At 45.6% G+C, this 24,318-nt stretch overlaps 1 protein-coding gene across 1 annotated transcript in view; it reads right to left on the bottom strand.

Moving 5' to 3' along the window:
* Positions 1 to 24,318, bottom strand: part of YPEL2 (yippee like 2) — a 63,530-nt gene that overhangs the window by 19,343 nt on the left and 19,869 nt on the right. Inside the window, exon 2 of the mRNA XM_068530366.1 lies at positions 22,608 to 22,921. Coding sequence (XP_068386467.1) covers positions 22,608 to 22,724 — 117 coding nt within the window. The 5' untranslated portion in view covers positions 22,725 to 22,921. The remainder of the gene's footprint in view (positions 1 to 22,607; positions 22,922 to 24,318) is intronic.

Here is a 24,318-nt window from a genome sequence, read left to right as displayed (position 1 = left end):
AGTGTATTATTCTAAGTGAAGTAAGTCAGACAGAAAAAGACAAATACTGTATATCACTTATATGTGGAATCTTAAAAACACAACACTCTAGCAACTAAAACAAAAAAGAAGCAGACTCACAGATATAGAGAACAAACTAGTGGTTACCAGTGGGGAGAGGAAGGGAGGAGGGGCAATATAGGGGTAGGATTTTTTTAAAAAGGGTTATTATGGGATTATATGAAATCATGTGTGTGAAACTATTGAAAATCATCAGGCCTTTGAAAACAATTCACTATGAGCTGCTGAAGTTAAGAAGACAATGCAAGTTAATACACCTAGGAAGAACATAATCAATTTCCTGGATTTATGTTTCAATCTACACTTCTGCTCCCAAAGCCAACTGGGCATTGGCAAATGAAAATGTCCTGACGCTACAAAGGATTTCTGGAAAGTCAGTGGGCAAAACCTACAGACTCTCAAGGCAAGTCTTCCCCTGTAACCAATCCAGACAAAAAGGCCAGAAAAGGCTTTCCTCCAAGACTAAAGCCACATGCCATGGAGGGGACTGCTTTTTAAATATTTTCTAAAAAGCAATCACTATAGTGAAATTGGAGGCAGTTTACAGATGAGATTGAGGTGGCTCATTAAAATAAATTGGAAATGGTGAAATAACAACAGTCACAGCTCACATTTATATAGTGCTTACTACATGCCAGACAGATTCAAACTGTTTTACATAAGCCAAGTAATTTAATCCTCTCAACAATCTGATGAGGGAGGTACTTTCATCGTTCCCATTTTACAGATGAGGAAAGCAAGGCAAAGAGAGGTTAAGACATACGCCCAGCGTCAAACACCAATACGTGACAGAGACCCAGGCAGTGCGGCTCCAAAATCTAGGGGAAAATGAAGATGGGATGACAAGGGTGTTGTCCAAGTGACTTCCTAAAAGAAAGGAGCTCAACAGAATTAGACTAATACTGACACGTTTACAGGACCTCAGAACGTACAAAGCACTTTCACATATATTAACTGATTAACCTTCAAACCAACAGAGGAGGAATCTGAGGTCCAGGGCTGTTGAGTGACTTACCCAGTTTCACAAAGCTTGTAAGTCAAGGTCAGAACTTAAACCTACAGCTTCTGACTCCAGGTCCCAAGATTTTTCTAGAATGTGTTCACTTGGAAAATCTGTCTCTTTGAAGAAGAAGAAGGATGGATTAAGCTGTCAGAACTGATGAAAGTCTCTTAGGCTATTCACCTTCCTCTGCCCTGACTCCATATTTACTTAGCAACTGCCTAAATTTAATTCTCTCGCTCAGTGGGTTTACCTTCAAGGAAGATAACACACAGTCCAAGCTTTCGGGATTATCTGCTCCACTGTAAATTAATTAGAATTCTGGTCTACCAGTTAGATTCCTACGAGTTGTGTTAGGGTGAATCACTTCACCAGAGCTTGGTCACTCTTGGGTGAATGGATAAAATTTACTTTGTAAACTTACAATGCTTAAGGCTGACAGGACCACCAAGAAAATGTTCTCTGCAACCTAACCTGAAAACAGCCTTCCCAGCTAACTACTGAATGAATGATTCTCATTTCACAACTCGTGGGAAAAAATAATTAAAGCAAAGAAGCCCTTTAAAATCCACCCCTCCCTTTTTTTTTGGCACCTGGACTTCATGGCAAAGAATGAGCAGAGAACTCAGAAGAATGCTTTGGGGAGTTTTCAAAAAGAGAAATACTTAACTAATTGCAGTCTGCAGGAATCCCATGCAGTGGATTGCAGGTTGGGTAGAGTGGAGGATCTCAAAACAAAACAAAATATACTTATGACTTTATCCAGTTTTAATTTCATAGGCCACTGGAATTTGAGGAGCCCCAAGGTCAATTACACACCTGATGCAAAGCTGTTGCCCACATTTCTACCAAACCTCTGCTTAAATACTTTCAGGGATAGGGAATGCCTCCTCAGGAAGCCCATTCCACTGCCAGCCGCTCTGACAGTACCAAAACTCCTTCTATGAGTTCAGCTCCTGAGAGCTCCCTGAATCCTTCATCTTTACAGCCTTTGGTGCCAAATAACTTTACAGCTTTTGTATTGCCCATACCAAGGTCTCCTTCTGTGGGCTAAGCTTCTCCCAGTTTAGTAGATGAACTAAATTCAAATCCCAGTTCTGGCACTTTCTCTGTTGTATGCTCTTAGGTACATTCACCTCTCTGTTCTCAAGTTCCTCACCTGCCAAATGGGCTAATAACACCCACCTCACAGATAGTAAAGTGCCTGGCGTACACCAGGCCCTCGAGAAGTGGTAGCATCCTTCCTCCTACCAGCTCCTTCAAATTTCCTGTACACAGCACGGTTTCACCCTCGTTGAGTCTACCACTGTGGTTTTTTTTTTTGTTGTTGTTGTTTTGTTTTATTTATTTATTTGGCTGCATTGGGTCTTAGTTGCGGCACGTGTGATCTTCGTTGCGGCATGCAGGATCCTCAGCTGAAGCATGGGAACTCTTAGTTGCAGCATGCGGGATCTAGTTCCCTGACCAGGGATCGAACCCGGGCCCCCTTCACTGGGGGAGTAAAAAACCACCGTGTTTTTAACCTGATTTTTCATTTCATACTAGGTGTTCCCTAAACACTTTCAACACTTTCCTCTCCTGGAAATGCTAATCAAAGCACAAGCCCTTGCTTAAACAGTCAGGCTTCAGGTTGTACATACAAACTGAAGTAGGCCAAGTACTGCGGTCTCCCCCACCCCTCATGGCAGATGTCCAGCATTAGACTTTCCACCTGTGGCGTATTAGCATATATCTACATTTAACCTCTGTATTCATATACCCCCAGGGACGGGGCTGAGTTAGGAGTAGAGAGTTATATGAAATAGTTACGAAGGAAGAGACAACGTTATTTAAAAGGGCTTGAAGAAATCACAGTCAAAGAGCTCTTATGAAAGAGACTTGAGCATACAAATGTTAGAAAGATGTGAACATAAAGGGCTTGCCAATGTGCAAAAGTTGGGCACTGGTGATTCTCAGTATTCCCTCTAGAAACAGAACACGACTGGGTCAGAACAACCAGCTGACCCCCTCCCACCCCTGCCAGGCAAGGCTAGATCATCTGCCTCCGACCAGCATGACTTCCTTAGGCAGACCCCTGATCCTCTGAACTGGGAGTTGCATCATCTGTGAAATGAGGGGGTTGAGTGAGGTTTCTTACGAGGGTGAATATTCCACGAGGCCATATTCTCAAGAGAGTAGACGCCTGGCACATTAAATGAACATATCTGAGTCAGAGTTAGACCTCTTTTCTTGTGTTTTTAAACTTCCTGTTTATCTGCATAAAAGGTCTTTTCTGCTCATCAGCTGGTCTATCTTATCTAAGTCCTGGCTAAGACTCATCCTCAACACATAGAGACTTAAATCCCTTTCACCTATTCTGGTGCTCAACATTTTCCCCTGGCCAACAGAAAAGCCTGAGGCACACTGTGAAATATCAGGCACTAGGAAATCATCTCCCAGGCAAAAAGGTTTTGTCACACTAAAGCAGTCTATGATAGTTTTTAATTGGGGGGGGGGGTAAGGAGGGAGATCTAAATCAACAAATATTTAATGTCCCAGACCTTGCTCCGCCCCAGAGTGTGTAGTGAGCAGCTCTGCCCAGAAGATGCTTAAATTCCAGCAGAGGGCTCTCCTGGGAGAGAAAGTAGGGTGAAGAGGATGGTGAGGACTTAGCATAGCCTCAGCACAGCCTGTCTATATGCCCATCTCTTTCCCAGGGGAGGGTAATAACTCAGTGAGAAGTCAGCAGTGGTCCCTAGATATTTGCTACATAATAAGAAAAACAATGATGTCTTGTATCTCCCATAGTTTGATACCACATCAGGGCATTGTCTCAGGTATTATCCCTGTTTTATAAGGCAGCTGATGGGGACAGAGCCACACCTGGAAGTTAAATCTCAGAAAGGCCCTGTCTCTCTTTTGGGCAGCTACTTTGTTTGGAAGTGTGTGTGAGCATTGTCCATTGTGTACACATCACTCCCGGATCCACTGATCTTTCCTGTTGATGGGGGTGGAGAGGGTGTGGGATCCTTAATAGCGCTAGACAGCAAATTTGAAAGCAGAACTTGTTAGTTTTTAAACAAGGATCAGCCAGTTGGACCACAGAGTGGGTGTTCCCATGCAAATCCCAGCACTTTCAAGTTGCTCCCTGAACTGAGCCCAGCCAGGACAGCAAGCCCTGTTTTTTTGCAACCAGCACTTTGATTAGGTCTAGAGAGGGACTCAATTAGCATCATGGAAACACAGAGCAGATTTCAGAAAGGAAAGGTCAGCTGCAAGCCCTAGCATTTGCTATCAGCCATCTGCCAAGCAGGAAGTGCTACTCAGATCTATTTTTAATCATCTTCCCTAGGCAAGGGTTCCTGGGAGAATGCAGAGGCCAGGCTTATTCCAAGAGAACCATTTAATTGCTACCTTTCTGTACACATTTTTAACGTAGTCTCTGGATACTCTGGATATCATTTTAAATATATTCTGGACACCAACTTGTACACAGAGGCCCAGTTCTATAATGGAGTGAGTGTACTAACTCCAGGGTTCATTTCCCAAAGCAGTGAGACTGGCAAAGCTAACTGTGCCAACTTCCTGGTCACTCTCATTTTTATTTTAAGTGCATCTATCACTTCAGAAAGGTAAATTAACACCAGTTCATCTGGCAGTAACTCATTTGTGACTCAAGATATGGACTGGCTAAAGAAAGGAGAAAGGCTTCATCTCTCCTCCCAGGGACCCAGCCTGTGCTGTGCTGGTCCACCCAGGCGCAGGAACGTTTTGTCCACGGGCTTCTTCCCCCTCCCAACTCGCAGCAGCACTCGTGTCTCAGTTCCATCCAGCCAGAGGAATGAAACATCTCTGCGAGGTCTGGACAGGGAGTCTGGCACGGCCATGGCAGATTATACAGAAACAGAGCCTGGCTCAGGAACCCCTGCATTCTCCCAGCCCACACACTGAACACAGAGTTTCCTTGTCTCTTGACACTTACAAACTTTCAGCCTCCAATTTCTAGCCTAAGGTAAAGCTTAGCATATGTACAAGTATGCCTCAGCCAAGTCAAGTTCCATTTGCCAATAAAGGACGGGGGCTAGGCAGCCAGCCACCAGCCAGGGCTTGCCCCGTCAAACACAAAACTGGGGAGCTACAGGACCCACTGCGCCCCATGACAAAGGGACAAAGGGGTCTGCCCCAGGTTTTACCCATCTCTCCACCCTCCCTCTTCCCTCCTCTTAGAAGCTTATCTGTCAGTGAGCAGCCGATGGGAAAGCTAAGCTGAAAGGGCACCTTGGCTGTGGGATCTTTGCCTGAGGATGTGAAATAAGAGACTGGGTATTTGGGGCAACTTAACACCAGTAGGAGCCCAGCCAGAGGGCCAGAGAGGAAGGGACTGAATAGGTAGACATGTCCCTCACAGGAGATCTAACCCCTCTGGGCTGGGGGGCTGGGAGTATGGAGGAGGGAGCAGGGCTGGAATCCCTCCCCTCAGTGGCATGGAACTCTGCTCTAGTGAGCTGTGGCATACAGGTCCCTGGGGGGAAGAAAAAAAAGGCCACTGCACAGGGTCACTCCCCCTGACCCAGTTGGACCACAAATCAATTGGGGCTCCTGAGCCCTGCTGAGTCTTGAGTTCCTCTTCTTTCTGGTTTCAGGAGCAAAGGGAGTTAATCAGTAAACAGCTTAAGAAAGAATAACTCCTCTTCTGCCCCTGCCAAAGATCACCCGTGCCCTTCCTCTGCCCCTTCCCCAGTTTGCCATGGCTGTACATGTCAGGAAACCCATGAACACAAACAAAAAAACACCCAAAGGAAAGCTGGGGTGTCATGTTTGGTCCAAGTGCTAAACCCCAGGTATAGGAAGTTACCTGGAGATTTCAGAGCCAGGCAGACAGCCTGGGAAGGACCAAGAGAGGGGGCTGGGCTAAGTTCCTCTGCTAATTCAGAGCAAGAAATAGGCCCTGTGGTAGAGCACTTAGGGGAGTGGCCTGGTGGGTCACACCTGAGTTCCAACTCTGGTTCTACCATTTCCTAGCGGAGTCCCCTTGATCAACTCAATTTGCCTAAGCCTCACTTTCTTCATCTGAAAATGGGAACAACAGGAGAAAAGGGAACACTCCTACACTGTTGGTGGGAAATGTAAATTGGTGAAGCCATTTTGGAAAACAGTATGGAGGCTCCTTAAAAAACTAAAAATAGAGTTGCCGTAAGATCCAGCAATCCCACTCCTGGGCATATATCTGGAGAAAATTCTAATTCAAAAAGATACATGCACCCCAATGTTCATAGCAGCAGTATTTACAATAGCCAAGACATGGAAGCAACCTAAATGTCCACGACAAATGAATGCATAAAGAAGATGTGGTACATATATACAACGGAATACTACTCAACAATAAAGAAATAATGAACGCCATTTGCAGCAACATGGATGAACTTGGAGGCATTATGCTAAGTGAAGCAAGTCAGAGAAAGACAAATACCATATGATATCATTTACATGTAGAATCTAAAAACATGATACAAATGAACTTATTTACAAAACAGAAATAGACTCAGACAGAGAAAACAAACTTACGGTTACTTAAGGGGAAAGCAAGGGTGGGAGTGAGATAAGTTAGGAATTTGGGATTAACAGATACATACTACTATATATAAAATGGGTAGACAACAAGGACCCATTGTATAGCACAGGGAACTATACTCAATATCCTGTAATGACCTATAATGGAGTGAGTGCCTCCTTAAATCTGGTGTCCTAGGTGACTTGTTTCCTTCCCCCACTAGGGGCTCTGATGCCCAGTCACATCCAGACCTACAGCATAGGAATTTCTGGAGGTGGGACCTTTTGATAAAAACCAGCCTTTTTATCCCAGCTTATTCTGATGTACTGTCAGATTCGGGAATCGCTGCCTAAAGAATCCCCATTTTCCAATGCCAGTTTTAACTACTCTCAGGCCCTAAAAGACATGAAGATTGCAGAAGCCACTTATTTTCCCCCTTCACTTTTCCCTGTCCTAAACTTCAAAACTACACCAAAGGCATCTGAATTCTGCAACTCAGTACTCCCTTTAAAGTAACAGAAAAACTCAGACATGTGGGGCTTGCAACTGCCGGCTTATGATGACTCAGTGAGCCTCAAGAAGCCAGGCGGGTCACATGAGATGGAGTATCTCACCCAGAAAAGCAGGGAATCCAGGTCCTGGAGTATTCTGAAAGGCCCTCTTCTCAGTTATGGGTGCTTGGTGTTTGCCAATGATTTATCTGGTTGCTGTTTAGCTGAAGGCATCACCAGGAAGGGACTGACCCTGGTTATTAATTACAGCCACTGGCTTAATTATCGGTGCTTATTAACTTTATACAATATCAACATTCCTCTTCACACAAAGCTCATGGATATACAGTTTGTAGAAGCTAGAGAGAAGTTGAGTGCAATATGAACCAAATGCTATTACTCCCTTGCTTAAAAACTTTTCGTGGCTCCCCAGAGCATGCAGCGTACAAAATTGAGTCTAAACACTTTAGCTGGGCCTTCTGGGCCCTACGTGACCCATCCTTGCTGGCCTCCTGCTTCCCTCTACATGCCCTCTCCATCTCTTACCTGTGGCCCCCTAGGCTGCATCTCCTCTAGAATGTTTCTATGCCTCTGCGCAGAATGGACTCCCCTTTCTTCTTCACTTAATAACACTCATCTTGCTCTTTGCCCCCATAGCAGCCTGAATAATCACCTACTCAAAGCCTGTGTTTCACTACATCGTATAATAGTTCACCTATTTGTCTTCCCCACTAGATCATGAGCTACTTAAGGGCAAGAATTTTGTTGTGTCCATTTCTGTACCCCCAGTGCCTCATACAGTAGTACTCAGTATACGCTAAATGGTCAGAGAGCCGTCATTATCCAATGCCACCCTCCACAGTTAGTGGCGGGATTTCCCTGGTGGTCCAGTGGTTAAGAATCCACCTTCCAATGCAGGGGACGTGAGTTCGATCCCTGGTCAGGGAACTAAGATCCCACATGCCACGGGACAACTAAGCCCATGCGCCACAACTACTGAGCCCATGCGCCACAACTAGAGAGAAGCTCCCACGCGCCACAAGAGCCCACGTGCCACAATGAAAGACCCTGCATGCCACAACGAAGATCCCACATGCCGCAACTAAGACCCAACGCAGCCAAATAAATAAATAAATAAATAAGTTAGTGGCAGAGCCAGGCCCTAGAGCAGAGGTGGCCTGACCCTTTATTCAGGGCTTTTAAGGTGGTGCCAATGACTCGCCATCCACAGGGCCCCATATTGTTTTCCCATATAAGTGATGAGATTGTATGAAACTGTGTGCTCTGTCTGGCTTGGTTACCCTGTAACCTTTGGTGGGAACCAGTGTGCTAGATGGCTGAGGTTGAAGTTTGGCCTGTGCAGTAGAATTCTCTGGTGTCAATCAGACCTTGCCATTGAGCATAGTGCATCAACTCCTATACTATCCCTACCAAATGAAGCCCCTGTGTTGATTTGGGATGCCTCCTGAAATCACATAAACTCGTTTCTCCAACACCTATTTCACAACTGTCATTCCAATCATCTATTCAGGGGTCAGCAAAAAATGCACTAGGGCCAAATGGGGCCTCTCACCTGTTTTGTAAGTAAAGTGTTACTAGAACACAGTCAGGCTCATTTGTTTATGTATTCACTATGGCTGCAGAGTTGAAACCCTATGGCCAGCAAAGCCTAAAATATTATTATCTGGCCTTTACAGGTAAAGTTTTGCTGACCCCTGATCGAGCTGAAGGGAATGAAGACTCCAAACAGCCCTTCCCTTCTACCAAGAGTCTGGCTGCTCCCACTCTGGAAGTTAGTGGACCAACTGGCTTTTGCATGATGTCATTTCTTTTTTTAGCACTGGTTACAGGCCTGGGATCCAGGAGGAGATTTTGCCTACCAGAGACACACAGGGGCCTGGAACACCTAAGCACATGACCTGGCATTTAATGGTGATCAAGAAATGTGTATTAAATAAACAAACAAACAAAGGCCTGGGAAGTCAGCTAGTCTGTGCCCTGAACAAAAGTCCATCCTCCCTCCCACCCGTTTCAAGGTGACTAGTCACACAGGTGCCTGAAGCAGCCTGGTGACCTAGATTTGTCAGACCTTATCTTATCAGCTTTCCTTCCTCGTGTACTTACTCAGCACCTGGCCCCATAGTGCCCAGGGCAGACTGGCCTGTTGTTCTTCTAGAGAAGGAGACAGACTGGGAGGAACTCTCCTCCCCCACAGATACACTTTGCTGTTTTTCTTTCTCCTGCTAAGGGGAGGATCAAGATATATGGCGACTTGGAGCTTAAAGGAGCTCCAAGAAGTCTATTTTTTCTCACTTCCTCTCTCCTTAGGTTTCCTGGGTGAATTTGTCTAGGATGAACCTTAAAGTTTCCTCAGAGCCTTACCCGTCATTTGGAACACTCAGCATGTAAAGGGCAGGGACCAGCTGTGGGTAAAGTAAGCAAAGCAGCCACCACCCAGTGGTGAGAGGCCTGGTCCTAAGAACAGACACTCCTCCAAAGACGTATCAGAGAACAGCGGGTCTGATTCGCTGGCCACCTCAAGCTGCAAGAGCCCAGCTGGCAGTTTTACAGCTTGGGCTGACACAGTAGGAGAAGCAGGGGTAATCAGGGGGAAAGCTGTACACATTTGGGCATCTCATGAAAATCAGGCAAATTGGGTAGAAAACAATATGGAAATGTTGGCTTCTCAGCTGCTCCAGACAACCCTGGGTACCAGGCTCAGGATGGATCTCCCCACTTGTACTCCTACCAGCTGCTTCTTCAGACTGGATTCCGGGTACAAGTTGGGTGAGGGCAAGTTATACATCTGTTTGCCACTGTATCCCTAGTATCTAACAGGTCAGAGGAGCTCACTGAAAGCAGAACTGGTTGGGCTTAGTGAAGTAGGCTTCACACCAGGATCTTTTGTTCTGGCAAGGGAATGCTCTTCCAGGCCCCTCATTTATCTGTTAGAGTTGAAGTTACAGTGAATGCTCTTGGCGGGACCAGTCCTAAAAGGGAAGAAAAGGAATTTCCTGCCACCCCCCCCCCCGAAAGAGAGATAATTTTCCCTTTGACAACCATAAATTGTCCCTTCAAAGGTCCAAAGGCATTAGGGGCTGGGGGAGGGGAGAGCCCATGCCACCTGCTCTGCCTCTTGACATCACTGTGCTCTGGAGGGGAGAGAGTTTATGGACTGATTAGATGTTGTTGTTTTTAGCAGCAGCTGGTGGAGCTGTCTCCTCCTCTCTTCCTCTCCTCCCTCCTCCTCCCCTGAGTCATGGTCCAGCCACCAGCAACAGGCAGGGAGGGGAGGGAAGCAGAGAGCTAAGCTTCTCCTTGGCTAAGCAGCCCTGACCCCAGAGACAACACTCTGGGTCACCAGGTCAAACCCTCCCCTCAGGAGTTGGCTGAGTGCTTTGGAAACAAAGGCATCAGAGATTCTTTTTTGGGTTTGTTTTTAAAGATAAGAAAAATGGCAGGGACTTCCCTGGTGGCACAGTGGTTAAGTATCCACCTGCCAATGCAGCGGACACGGGTTCGAGCCCTGGTCCGGGAAGATCCCACATGCCGTGGAGCAACTAAGCCCGTGTGCCACAACTACCGGGCCTGCGCTCTAGAGCCTGTGAGCCACAACTACTGAAGCCCAAGAACTACAACTATTAAAGCCCGCGCACCTAGAGCCCGTGCTCCGCAACAAGAGAAGCCACCGCAAAGAGAAGCCTGTGCACCTCAACAAAGAGTAGCCCCCGCTCACCTCAACTAGAGAAAAGCCTGCACGCAGCAACGAAGACCCAACAAAGCCTAAATAAATAAATAAATAAATAACAAAAACAACCTTTCTGTAACAAAAAAAAAAGGAAAGAAAGAAAAATGGCTTCATTCAAAAGAACCTCGCCCCACCCCCCCACCGTGGAGTATCACAGGGTGAACCAAACTGAGAAGCAATTCTCAGCTACGGCTGCAACACTCAGGCCCGGAATTCTCTTCCAGCTGCCCGGGCTGCTGTTGTCATGGTAGTCTGAGGTTTCTGTGACTGGTTGATGTGTGGTTCACAGGCAAAATAACCACCTGGTAGACTGGAAGGGAAGAGGGTAGGGGGCAGATTTTTCCATTTAAATTCTAGAGAGGCCTCCCAGCTACTTGCAGGTAAGGCCCCCCAAGAGCAGAATGGAAGCTGCTGCTGCTGATATTCAATTACCTCCAGAAACGTGTTGGTCCCTTTGGAATTACTGTAAAGAACCAGAGACTTATACGGGTCTCAGAAGACCACTGACAACACCGTATAGCTAAAGGGCAATACCTGAGACTCAAAAAAAGGAAGGAGCGAATATACCAGAACTGTTATGGGTGCCAGGACCTGATTATGTTTGAGTGCCACTTTCTGTTTTTTGCTTAACGATATTCATAGACAGAACATTTACTGAGCATTTACTATATGTCAGGCACTGTGAGAAGTACTTTATATTGATTGCCTCACTTAATGGCCACAAAAATCTTATAGGTATCTAAGATTAATATGATTCCCCTTTTCCCAATGAGGGCACCAAGACACAGAGAGGTTACTTAACTTGCATAACTAACACGCAAAGAAGCCAAGGTTTGAACCCAGGTAGCCTGACTCAGACGTTACACTGTTAACCACTAAGTTATGTTGCCTTGTATCATCATCTGCTGCTATATTAGAATCAGAGGATGGGGGAGGTGGAAGGAACCTTTAATGACAGTCTAATCTAATGCCTCATTTGGATGGATGGATGAAGAAAAGGGAGAGCCTGAGAGAACAATCTTGCCCAAGATCTCACAGCTTGATACTTTCATTATCCCGGCTGCCAGCCCTCTCCTCCAGGGCTGCGTCTAGCATTTTCAAGCACCCCTTATGTGTAAGGCAGTAGGTGGCGTGTGTGGCAGGGAGGAGGTGGCAAAGTACAAAGTTAAGAGGCACTCGGTTTCCTAATCTGTAAAATGAGGAGTTGAACTAGAAAAACCCAGGGCCAAAGACATTCGGAAAGTCTGTGACTCCAGGTCATTTAGAATCTTATTAGGAAACAAGACAATTACACATAAAAGTGCATGTAACCACAATAACACAGACCATATTATTACAAGAGTCATTACTAATTGCCAAATGAACAACGAGGCAGTGAGTACTACAGACGTTCAGTGGAGGGAGAGAATCCTATAGTCCAGGAAGACATCCTAGAAAAAAATACTTAAGCTGGTCTTCAAGAATGGGTAGAAATTGAATAGAGAAAAAGAAGCATTCTCCAGGCAAGAGAAATGATAGGAGGGGAGAAGGGGCAGGATTTACCACCAGTAGTACTGAGACCCAGAAAATAGTCAATGCCAAAAGGAGCTACATAGGTCAAGCTCTGATAAAGAGGGCACAGATCTATCTAGACCTGTATCCCATATGGCTTTTTGCTACCCCATGGCTTTAGGCAAGTCACTTAATCCCCACCTTGATGGGATGTTGTAAAGTAAGGAGTCCCTAACACACAGTAGATCTTCAATAAATAGTAGTTAATAGCAGCAATGTAGATTTTTCATCTTGTGTTTTTCATCCTGGCACCAGTACAACCTCATCTGTACCATTCTTCTGCCCTCCGTAGTGAGCCTTACATTCCCATGTACCCCAAAGATCACAGGCTCTCTGAGTGTAGGAATCATGTTGGCTTCTATCTATCCCTAACACCCAGGCTAGGCCTGGCATGTTGTTTGAAACACACAAAAAATTATTGAACTCTATACAGCAACGCCACCAACAACCAAAAGCTATAGCTACACATAACAAGATGAATAAATCTTTAAAATGTAATATTGAGCAAAGGAAGTAAGACATGAAAGATTTATACAGAATAATTTTATTTATGTACATTTCAGAAACAGGCAAATCTAAATGTTAATGTACTGAATATACACCTTGGTGGTTAAAATATGAAGAGAAAGGAGGAAATTCCTATACAAATCAGGATAATGGTGACATTCAAGGGGAAGGTTGAGAATAACTGCCGGCTTTTAGAGTTCTGTCAATGATCTACATTCAGTTACTTGAACTGGGTAGTGGTTAGATGAGCAATTCTTTAAGCCATACATTTGTGTTCTATGCATCTTTTTCTGTATATTTCATAATAAAAATTTAATGTATATCCTTAAAATACAAAAAATATATATATATTATTGAACTGAACAATTAGTGTATAATGGTAGATTCCAGTCAGACCCCAAAATACAAACAGCCAAAGAAGCAATGGTGCAGCTTTACCATTCCAGAGACCTAAGGAGTGCTGCTGCTCAAATAAAAACACAGGGGCAGGGGTTCTGCACCTACTTCTTGCTTCCCAGGGAGAAACACCCCACTGAAAAGAGTCCGGATTTTCACGAGGAACACAGGCTTGCAATCACCAGCGTCCTTGCTGAATGCTGAGGCACGAACGTACAAACCAATCTCAGGACTGGAATCTTACAGGCATTTGCAAACCACAGAATTAATTTTCAGGGTATGCCTCATAGCTCAAGTCAACATTTCCTTTTGGTATTTAAAGCAACCACACAGAAAGGACCACATTTGAGCAGATTTGTGCTCCAGCTGCCTGCAGTCCGCAGCAAAAAACACAGATGATTCACTCGACTTGATCCCTAGCAGTTCCTTTGGTAATAAATTGGTGAACAATTCTACTTATGCCCATCCAGATCATTAATTTTTCGCAGACTGTAGGACAGGTCTGCCTCCCAACCAAAGAGTGTGACTTCCTGAACTCAATTCCTCTTGTTCATGGCTATAAATGATAGAGAGAATTTTTCTAAGCCCTAGAATGCTTGTAGTTCTTTCCCAAGTGGTGATCAACATGTACTGAATGACCACCATGTGCCTGGACCACCTGCAGACCACTGAGGTGCATATACACTCGTTTCCCCAATTCTAGTCTCTTCTTCAGCAGTTCACCTAGGATACCACGACATCTGCCATCTGAAAGCAAAGCTCTGGTCATGTCATTACTTGCTCAAAAGTCTTCAGTGATGGGACTTCCCTGATGGTGCAGTGGTTAAGACTCTGCACTCCCAATGCAGGGGGCCCAGGTTCGATCCCTGGTCAGCGAACTAGATCCCAGATGCATGCCGCAACTAAGAGTTTGCATGCCACAACTAAGGAGCTGGTGAGCCGCAACTAAGGAGCCCGCCTGCTGCAACTAAGACCCAGCGTAACCTAATTAATTAATTTAAAAAAAAAAGAAAAAGTCTTCGGTGGCGCCCAACTGCCAGGAAAATAAAGTCCGAACTTCTATTCTCCCAACAACCTGGCTTCAGCCTCCTCTTTCAATCCATTTTCACACAGTTCTCAATGTTACCCAAAAGAATGGCTCCTCCCCACACACTCCTGGCCTCTACTTCTTTGTTCGTGATGCTCCTTTTACCAGCCCCTCCCCATCCATTTCCACACGTCTAGGTCTTGCCTCAAGGTACATCTCAGTGTCACTTCTACCAAGTCTTCCCAGAACTTCTGTTTCTAGACAGACGGATCTTAAGGGGTTTTTTTTTGATCAACAATCCTTTGAGAAGCTAATGAAAGCTATGGAACCCTCCCTAGAAAAATATACATACACATAGAATTAAACATACAATTTCAGAAATCCCTTGAAGCCAGCCCATGGACCCCAGATTAAGAGCCCCTTATTCTGTCTCTATCTTAGAGAACTAACAGTTATTCGTTCAGATATTCATTGAAAATTTACCAGTCTTTAGGAGCTGTGCTGGGTGCTAGAGACACAAAGATGACGTCACAATTATCTCCACAAGTAGTTCACAGGCTAATGGGAGACATTCATCGTTACACTGTGATAAATGGTTTAAGATAAACATAAGGTGGGGAATTTCCTGGCCATCCAGTGGTTAGGACTCAGTGCTTTCATTGCCGGGACCCGGGTTCAATCCCTGGTAGGGGACCTAAGTTCCCACAAGCCATGCAGTGTGGCCAGAAAAAAAGAGAGAGACCACCCAAGATAACCATAAGGTGAAGGACAGTCATTCCACTGTGTCCACAGGGGATTGGTCCCAGAACCCACCTCAGATACCAAAATTCAAGGATGCTCAAGTCTCTTATATAAAATGACATGGTATTTGCATATAAACTACTATACTTTAAATCATCTCTAGATTATTTATAACACTTAATACAATGTAAATGCTATGTAAATAGTTGCCAGCGTGCATGCAGCAAATTCAAGTTTTGCTTTTTGGAACTTTCTGGAATTTTCTTCCCTGAATTTTTTTTTTAATTTATTTAGTTTATTTACTTATTTTTGGCTGTGTTGGGTCTTCACTGCAGCACACGGGCTTTCTCTAGTTGTGGCATGTGTGGGGGGCTACTCTTCATTGTGGTGCGTGGGCTTCTCATTGTGGTGGTTCTCTTGTTGTGGAGCACGGCCTCTAGGCACATGGGCTTCAGTAGTTGTGGCTCACAGGCTCTAGAGCGCAGGCTCAGTAGTTGTGGCGCACGGGCTTAGTTGCTCCGTGGCATGTGGGCTCTTCCCAGACCAGGGCCCGAACCCGTGTCCCCTGCGTTGGCAGGCGGATTCTTAACCACTGAGCCACCAGGGAAGCCCTCCCCGAATTATTTTTGATCCGCTGTTGGTTGAATCCTCGGATGTGGAACTGTGGATACAGAGGGTTGACCATACAAACTTCAAGAAGGGACAACTTATGGGGGAGTGGCCAAGACGGCTGAGTGGGAAGACCCTGAGCTCACCTCCTCCCATGGGCACACCTAAACTACAACTATTTACAGAGCAGCTATAATGACCTGGGGAATGATCTGAAGACTAGCAGAAAGGATCTTCTACAACTAAACGTATAAAGGAGGAACCACAATCAGATGGGACTTGAAGAGCGCCCAGAAAACTCCTTTACGGGTCCTTTACCAGAGGCCCTTAGCTGTGAGAACTCACACCATTCACTCTATGGAGACATGCCATGTGGATGAGCATCGTTTTCGCCTCTATCTAAAGACTCAAGTTGGAACCTACAATGAAGAGTTTGTACACGGAGGCTTTGGAAGAACCAAGCCGAACACTGACTCTGATTAATGTGACTGCAGACATTCCTGAGCTGGATGTTGTCTCTGTAGAGGCTGACTGGCCCCCTGCTCTGGAGGACTAGCTTTCAAATTTGGAAACAAAGAGTAGGGTTTTGTGGCACGATGTGGACATCCATTCAGTATACACTGTAAAATGGTTGTTGAACCACCATAACGGTGTCTTGGAAACAATTTGGATCATGTTGATCCACATATTTTAAATTTGTTGTAACATCTCAGGAGCTATACATGTGTATATTTTGTGTTAAATTGTTCTAAGGGAGAAAAAAGGGATGACTTATGAACCTATTATCTCCCCGACTAGAGTGAAAGTTCTTGAGGGTAAAATCCTCAAGGGTACTATCATATCTAGTACAGTGCACCCCACCCCATTACATATTTTGTATTCGTGCAATAATAGAACAGAGCCAATGAGACAAAAGAGCAAGTTACAGGCACAGTCCCCACTGCCATCACCCACATGTGCCAGAGGCCTCTGAGATCCAGTTAAGGTGGTCCCAACTTTGAACAATTATGCTGTACAAATTGTACCAGCCTAATTTATGGTTTATCTCACCCTGACTTGATTCAATCTCTGCGCCCATGAGGAGAAGATATCATAAGATGTTCTATCTTACAAACTCTAAATAGTTTCTTTTCACCAAGAAACACTGTAATCTAACCACATTCCTTTGGAGATTTGCTGTAGACGTGGTTCACCTGTCACCCTTCCTGGGTGGTCGACAGATAGCTCATCTGTACCCCTCCAGAACTAACACTTCATTAGTAGGAGATTAGGGCTTTCAAAGATCAAATAGCTGAGGGAAAGAAGTAAATAGTTTTAGGTTGGATATGTGGTTTTCTTTACAAAAGCTAAATTGATTGAATGTGTTTTTAAACTGGGCTTATTGGTGTATGTTGGAACTCTTCCATAATTTATTAATTCTGCCTTTACTGCACCTCAGAAATGCTCTTTAGGAAACTGATAAACACACAACAGTGTCTTGCAAACATTGCAAAAGAAGCAAAGGCGCCCGCTGTATGGTATGGGTCCTGCAACGGTGATTGTTCTCAACCTTTTGTTTCTTAAAACCCAACAATCACTCTGGCCCTAGGTTTCCACTATTTTGGAAACAAAAAAATGGACACTTTTAATGAGACAGATATTTATAGGTTTACATGCAATCTGGCTTTTTTTCCCCTCCTGCTAGAATAGAAAAACTAATTTTACTGAATTATGGTTTTTGTAAAAATAATTGTCATCCACTGGATACCAAAACCTCTCAATTAATAAAACTACAATATGACATATATTTTGCAAGATAGATAAGCTCACAGAATTATCTTCAAAAGCCGTATCTTACTGTATACCTTCTTTAGGAATTATGCCTTTTAATGTGACACAGCGGTCACTAACACAACTAATACAATCTGATGCTCACTGTAACATTTTCCAGGGCACCTAGAGGAAAAGAAATGAGTAGATTTTTAGAAGTTCTGTTTCTGTATTTATTTTTTTACATGAAGTTTTTTCAGGACACAAATAACTGCATTGATATTTTGGAAAGTTAGTTTTATTGCACATTAAAGACAAGCAGGTGGGTGGTGGGGATTGAGAGAAACAAATCCCTGACACGTAGAGTTGACAGGATGGGACGGTACTCCCTCTTTTTCCACAACCTCTCAGTCACTGTGTTGGGGTACAAGACTTTCTGAGAGTCACTGGTGTAGAACGCTAGTGCTCAGAAGCAGAGGCGGGAGGCCGAGGGCAGGGTGGGCCTCTCAGCAGCCACCAGATCAATACAAGTCTTCAGGCTTCACAGCGTCTTCCTCCCTGACACTTTTCTCAAAGCTATGCTGCAGCTAATGTCTAGGCAGGAAGGAAAAACCAAAATGTCACCACTGTGAGCCCAATGGAACCCCACAGGGAACAAAAAGAACCTGCCTCCTAATTAGGCTGCAGCCTCAGAAGGAGGCCCAGCTCCTCACACAGACAGCAGTTGAGGGGTGTGAGGTAGAGATGCCTGGCCCTGAGGCTGTGTAATCTCAGGCTGGTCACTGAGTCGCCCACTCCACAGCCTCCAACACCTTCCCTCTAAGGACCCAGGGCACTTAGAGCAACCTGTGTCTTGGAATGAAGCCAACGTCCCCAAAGTGGGTTCATGATAGATTAATCCAATTCACCATTCTTAAATGGTCTACTTGCAACGCCACTGAAGGGCTAGCAGGAGGGAGGCAAGGGAAGGACTGACTACAGATAATTTTTATGGAAAAGTTTTGCAAAGATCCAGGTTTCCATCATGGATAGTATCCACTGAAATGAGCATTAAATTGTTTTCACTGGGGGCAACTAACTGTTCCAATTGAAACTATTAAAACTATTGAAACTATTTTATAACCAAAGTATATTTTTATACTGTGACTTGCACCATTAAGTGAGAAACAACAGCGTGAGCAATTCCTCGTGCCAACTCAAAATACCTCTGCGTGCAAACACTTCAGCATTTAGACCACAGCACCCCCGAAGAAAGAAATTGTAGGAGGCCTCAGCACATTCCCTAGATAGTTCTGTCATCGATTCAAAAAGCACCCCCAACGCCCCGCACCCCCCAGCGTCCTACAGAGCAAATGCTCTTACCTTTCTGCCAACACACACAACTTGGCTGTCCTTCTCTTCCATTGCCTTATTCTCTCAAATCCAACTCCTGTGCTCCAGGTTCTAAAGTGAAACTATCTTGGCTAAAGTAAATTTGCTTAGGCAGTAACAATTCCCTCCACCCCACCTCCTTGCTTTTTTTTTTTTTTTTTTTTTTTGGGACATCAAGGCCAAGAGAAGCAAAGGGACTACTTTACATTTGCATAGAGCTTTGTGATTTGCAAGCCACCCACACATCGATGATCTCATCCAGCCTCCTAACAACCCAATGAGGTAAGCCTACTCCCCCCACACTCAAATAAGGTAGGGCTACCTTCTAGGACTGTTCCGGCCATGGCACACAGTAAGCACACGAGTGCTAACTACTAGCCATTAGACACAGCAGATATTATTTAACTCATTTTTTTAGTGAGAAGCTAAGACTCAGAGGTTGGACAGCTGATTCCAGGCCTCTAGGAATCTGAAGCAAGCTGGGAAGACAGAAGGCCTAGTGCAGGAGTCTTTCCACCACATCAATACAGACCCTAACTGTTTAAAACTTGACAAGTACACATTTCCATGGCGGCTCAGCCACCGCTGATAAGAAGGGAGCCCGAAGTCCTGATCCTGTTCCCAGTTCTCTGCTTGCCACGTGCTCTGAGCTTTAGTTCTCTGGACCTTTGTGTTGCCTTCTCCATAATGAAGGCAGACTCACTTTTTTTTAAAAAAAAAACAACAAACAATGGAATGTCAAGCTTCCAGATGAAAGGCTCTGTTACAAGTACAAAGTATCATTTAATTACGCGGCTGCTCCAGTTAGCTGCTTCCCAGCTCCTAACTCCCACTGGGTGGATTCTGAAACCGCATAGGAGATTATGTCAAGAGGGGAGAACAGGAGAAACATTCTCTCCCTGAACTTTCTTAAATGGAAGAGAGAAACAAAATGAAAGGCCCATTTTCCAAGGAGGGGGCTGGGGCAATGATCTTTCCATTAAGCGGACCTGCATAAGAATCTATAGATTATTTAACGCCGGGGGTGGCTGTGGAATGAAATAAAGGAATCTTTGTGCAATGCCAGCCACAGTTCCCTCACTCTCTCCCCACAGTCAGGCATTTAACACAACTCTTTAATCATCAAGCTCTAATGCACCCCATCTGTGCACCGGTTGTAGCCAATGAAACTGCAGCCTGTGCTGACTTTGGCCTGGACTTGTGAAGGAGCCTTTCTGCCCCAAAAGGGGCAGAAAGGAGGACATGAGGCCAACAGTCTTTTTGCTCATCACTTGTCTTGTCCCAAGGCTCAAGAGCCATCCATCTGTTTATTTGACCATTAATTGAGCTCTTGCCATGGGTCAGATTCTGACCCAGAGATACAAAGCTAATAGGACATGGCCCCAGGAGGAAAAGGATGTGTAAGAACTCCTGTGACAGAGGAAAGAGGTAAAGAAAAACGGATGCTTTTGGCTGAAGCACAGAGGCCCGAAACACCCCTATCTGCATATTCAGGGAAATGTTGCTTAGTTCCAAGTGGTTGGAACATAAAGCAAGGAAGCAGCAGGGACCCTAACTCAAAAGCTAGGCTTTGCCAGATCATCCAAGGCCCTGTGTGCCAAGCCAAAGAGGTAAGACATCAACTCTGAAGGCCATTACCGTCCCCACATATTCCCTTCTGACCATTTTACAAGGCCCAGCTCAAATACCACCTCTTCCAGAAATTTTTCTTGAACACGCTCAAAGTAATTGCTCTCTCTTCTTTGAGAACTCAAGACTTGAGTTCTTGGGCAACTTGTATGAGTCTCAGCTTCTGCATCCATATAATATATGACTAACATCACCTACCTTAAAGGGTTCTTATGAGGGTTAAGTGAGATAATATTTATAAAGTGTTAAGTAGCAGTTTTTAGTACACAGAAGGTGCTTAAGTACAGTTTATGGTTACCTCCACTTCTTACGATACACAGTACTTCTTTTTTTTCCTTTTAATAAATTTATTTATTTATTTATTTATTTATTTATTTTTGGCTGCGTTGGGTCTTCGTTGCTGTGCGCGAGCTTTCTCTAGTTGCGGCGAGCAGGGGCTACTCTTCATTGCGGTGCACAGGCTTCTCATTGTGGTGGCTTCCTTGTTGCAGAGCACGGGCTCTAGGTGTGCCGGCTTCAGTAGTTGTAGCACGTGGGCTCAGTAGTTGTGGCGCACGGGCCTAGTTGCTCTGCGGCATGTGGGATCTTCCCGGACCAGGGCTCGAACCCGTGTCCCCTGCATTGGCAGGCGGATTCTTAACCACTGCGCCACCAGGGAAGTCCCCACAGTACTTCTGGATATTAAAAAGATGTCTTGGCTTCTACTCCTCTGGAGATTTCCAGAAGTAGGACAACTCATATTTTCCCTGCAAGCTTCCAAAGCGAAGAGGACTGACTCCCCTCTCCTCTCACTGACATAGCCTCCCCACATCCAAACTTCCAGACTCCAGGGGTTCCCCAAAGATCCAAGAGGAATCTGAGACAAGATGAGTTAGCTGACAGAGGAGGAAGCTATAGGCTGGCTGGAACACAAATAGCACAGAGGAGAGTAATCAGCAGAAACCTAGAGAAGGGAAAGTGGGCCAGAGACCAGGACTCTGAGGGCTGCAGGGTTCAAGCCTTTTGGTAACCCTAGACCCGAGAAGAGGCCTAGAAGGAGGAGTTCTTCCATCTGCAGTCCTGATGTGAGAATCCCCACTATCAGACGTGGTTGTTCAAGCAGCTTCTCCACTTCCTGTCAGATCAGCCAGCTGGACAGGACTGCTCTGTAACTGCTGGTCCTTCCTCCCGCTCTGCCCGGGGCTACCGAGCCAGAGGCAGGGAAAGTGATGCCACCTTTTCTAGGAGTTCTTGTAAACAGATCAAGAACACTAAATTTTGTTTTTTTTAAACTTTGTCTGAGTCCGCATAAAGGTTTTTGTTTGTTTTTTTTTTTTTACTTTAATGGCCATGAAGTCCAGGTTCCGAAGACGGATGCATTTTAAAGCGAAAAGTCCCCCATGAGCTCTTTCTCCTTTTCCTGCAGCCTAGTAAAGCTGTTTCTCCTCCCTTGGCAAGGAGCTTGGGGCCAGGAGGGAGTAGCTCCCCTTTGAATGCTGCCTGAAGCAGCCAGTGTCTGGACTGCTCAACCGGACATTAGGTTTATTTATTTGTTAATAATCCCCCCACCCCAACTTCAGGAAGCAGGTGCCAAGGCTCCTCAGGGAAAATGGGGTTCCAACTCTTTCTTCTGATCGTGACCAAACATCATGCCATTTCACCTCACGTAGAAGCCCGAGAGGTCCCGACAAGCCAGTGGGTCAGCTCTTCACCAAGCCACTTTTGGTCCTCCAAAGGCCACCCATTTTAGTAACTAAATCATCTGGTAACCTTCCCTAGGGGCTTCAAAAGCAATAGTCCCCTCGCTCATTTCAGCCATTAACCTCTCCTACAAGAGACCACCTTTCTCAGAATTCTTTTCTAGGCAGGCAGCACCCTACATCGCATGCATCTGCCAACACAGCCCAGGCAAGCTGAGTGCAAGGCTCCAACCCCTTTTCAGCCCCTCTCCCCTCTGGCTCGCGAGCCCCCAGCCCCCACAGACTCAACAGGGGTGACATTTACTTTCCAAAGTTACAAATTAAACGAGTACACACTCCCCCTACCTCTGAGTTATTTCTCAGCTGAGTGAGACAGCCACGTGGGTCAGCCCTCCCTGGACAAAAGAAGGAATACAAATGTTCCGGGCCCTTTGGCAGAGCTGATAAACGTCTGCAAACCTAGAAGCCAGAAGTGCCCTCCCCCAAGGTAGGCAAGGAACGCCTGCAGGGAACATGTACCTTGGAAATAAGTTCATCATGATTGGCCAAGTGGGCTCTGCAGTGAATGCAGCTGTAGGTCCGGTGGCAAGAGGGCAGATATGCCTGGAAGGTCTTGGATCTTGTCATCTTCACCATTGGCGCTGCTGAGTGTGGGGTGAACTCTGGGGTGGCCCACGAGGCACTCCCACAGGATGGGTCGCACGGGAAACACCGGAAGACACAGGTAAAGGCCGTGGTTTGGCAGGGGGTGGGTGTGGGGCAGGCTCCACACACTGGTGATGTCTTCAGAGGAAGGACCCTCAAGCAGAGGTCTAGGGCTGGTTCTCAGCAGCCTGCAGTGCCAAGATAAGGAATATCATTAGCTGATGGAGCTGGGCTTCCTGTAAGGCCAGTACAGTAGAGTCCAACTGCCACCCGAGAGAGGGCAACGTTTACAGGATAAAATGACCCCCCTTCTCTATTCTTACACTGTGCCAAGATGCCCTGTGAACAAGAAAGAAACCAATGGAGATCCCAACATTGCTGCAGTTCTAGAGTCGGAGGTTCAGTATCAACTCAGGGCTCTCAGGAGTTACCCTACCAACATCCAGCAAACCTGCATGATCACCATTCCTAGGGAGCCCTAGAAAAGGCCAGGCTTAAAGATATGCTACCTCCAACCCCAGGGAGAGGACTCCTAAGGGTACCCTTCTCCTGATCCAACCAAGATAAATGGCTTAAAAAGTTTAGTCTCTAGAGATTTGCTACATCAACAATCACAAGTGGATTTCTCATCCATTTCCAGATGCCAGGAGTCCTCCAGCACTCGAAACCACCATCTGAAGAGGCAACAAACCCCACACCACCTTTCGCTTATGAACTAAGCATGGGATACAAAGGATCAAGTTCCCAACCAGCAGGATCCCTCGCGGCTAGCCAGTACTTCTAGGAGAAGTGACTCTGTTTGTAATACCTTGCCCAGAAGTAGATGCTCAGCATGTTTTTTTAAAGCAAGTAAATTAATGAAACTAATGGTATAATCAGGATCCTGCATCTAAAATTCTCAACGACAGTGAATCTGACCAGAATTTCTCTTCAACTCTCAAATTTTCCATTACTCATCCCACAGTACCAAGCATTTTTCCTTCCATAGCCTCAGCTTTTTTATTCTAATGGGAAAGAAGGACACTGAGATAGAGGGGTGGCTCCTAGGGCCACCTAGGGTATGTCCAAGTAAAGGTCTGAGGGCAAAACCCCAAGGTCTGAGATCCACTCCGCTTCTCTGTGGCTCACATACCTGAGGCTTCTGGACCTACCTATTCCCTGGGCTTCACTAACGGGGGTGGTGTTCCCGCTTGCCTACCTCCCAGGAGAGCCAGAGTGTTAATTAACGCCTGCGTCATGCTTTGAAGATAAAATTATTTAGAGAGACAGGGGAGGAAGACAAACAAAATCAGATCTTCCTTGCTGGGTTCTGCCTGGGATCCATCTGGATGTTTGGAGAAAGCCCACAAATCATAGTCCTCTTTTTCCTCTGAACCTCACTGGAACCAAATCTTCAGCAGGGAAGCTGCCTTCTTCCCCGACATCCTTCCCACCATAATGTCACTGAAAGCCACTATACCCCTGGGACTCTGCATAGCTTCCTGAGTGGCCAACACCACTGGCCAGCACTAGGCTGAAGGACAGCAGTGGTCATTATCCTTTACCCTGCATGTCCCTTGAGGAGCTGAGCCAAGCAAGCTCCACA

This window comes from Eschrichtius robustus, chromosome 20 (assembly GCF_028021215.1).
Source record: "Eschrichtius robustus isolate mEscRob2 chromosome 20, mEscRob2.pri, whole genome shotgun sequence".
In the NCBI taxonomy this organism is placed as follows: Eukaryota; Metazoa; Chordata; class Mammalia; order Artiodactyla; family Eschrichtiidae; genus Eschrichtius; species Eschrichtius robustus.
This window is presented reverse-complemented; position numbering and strand designations above follow the sequence as displayed.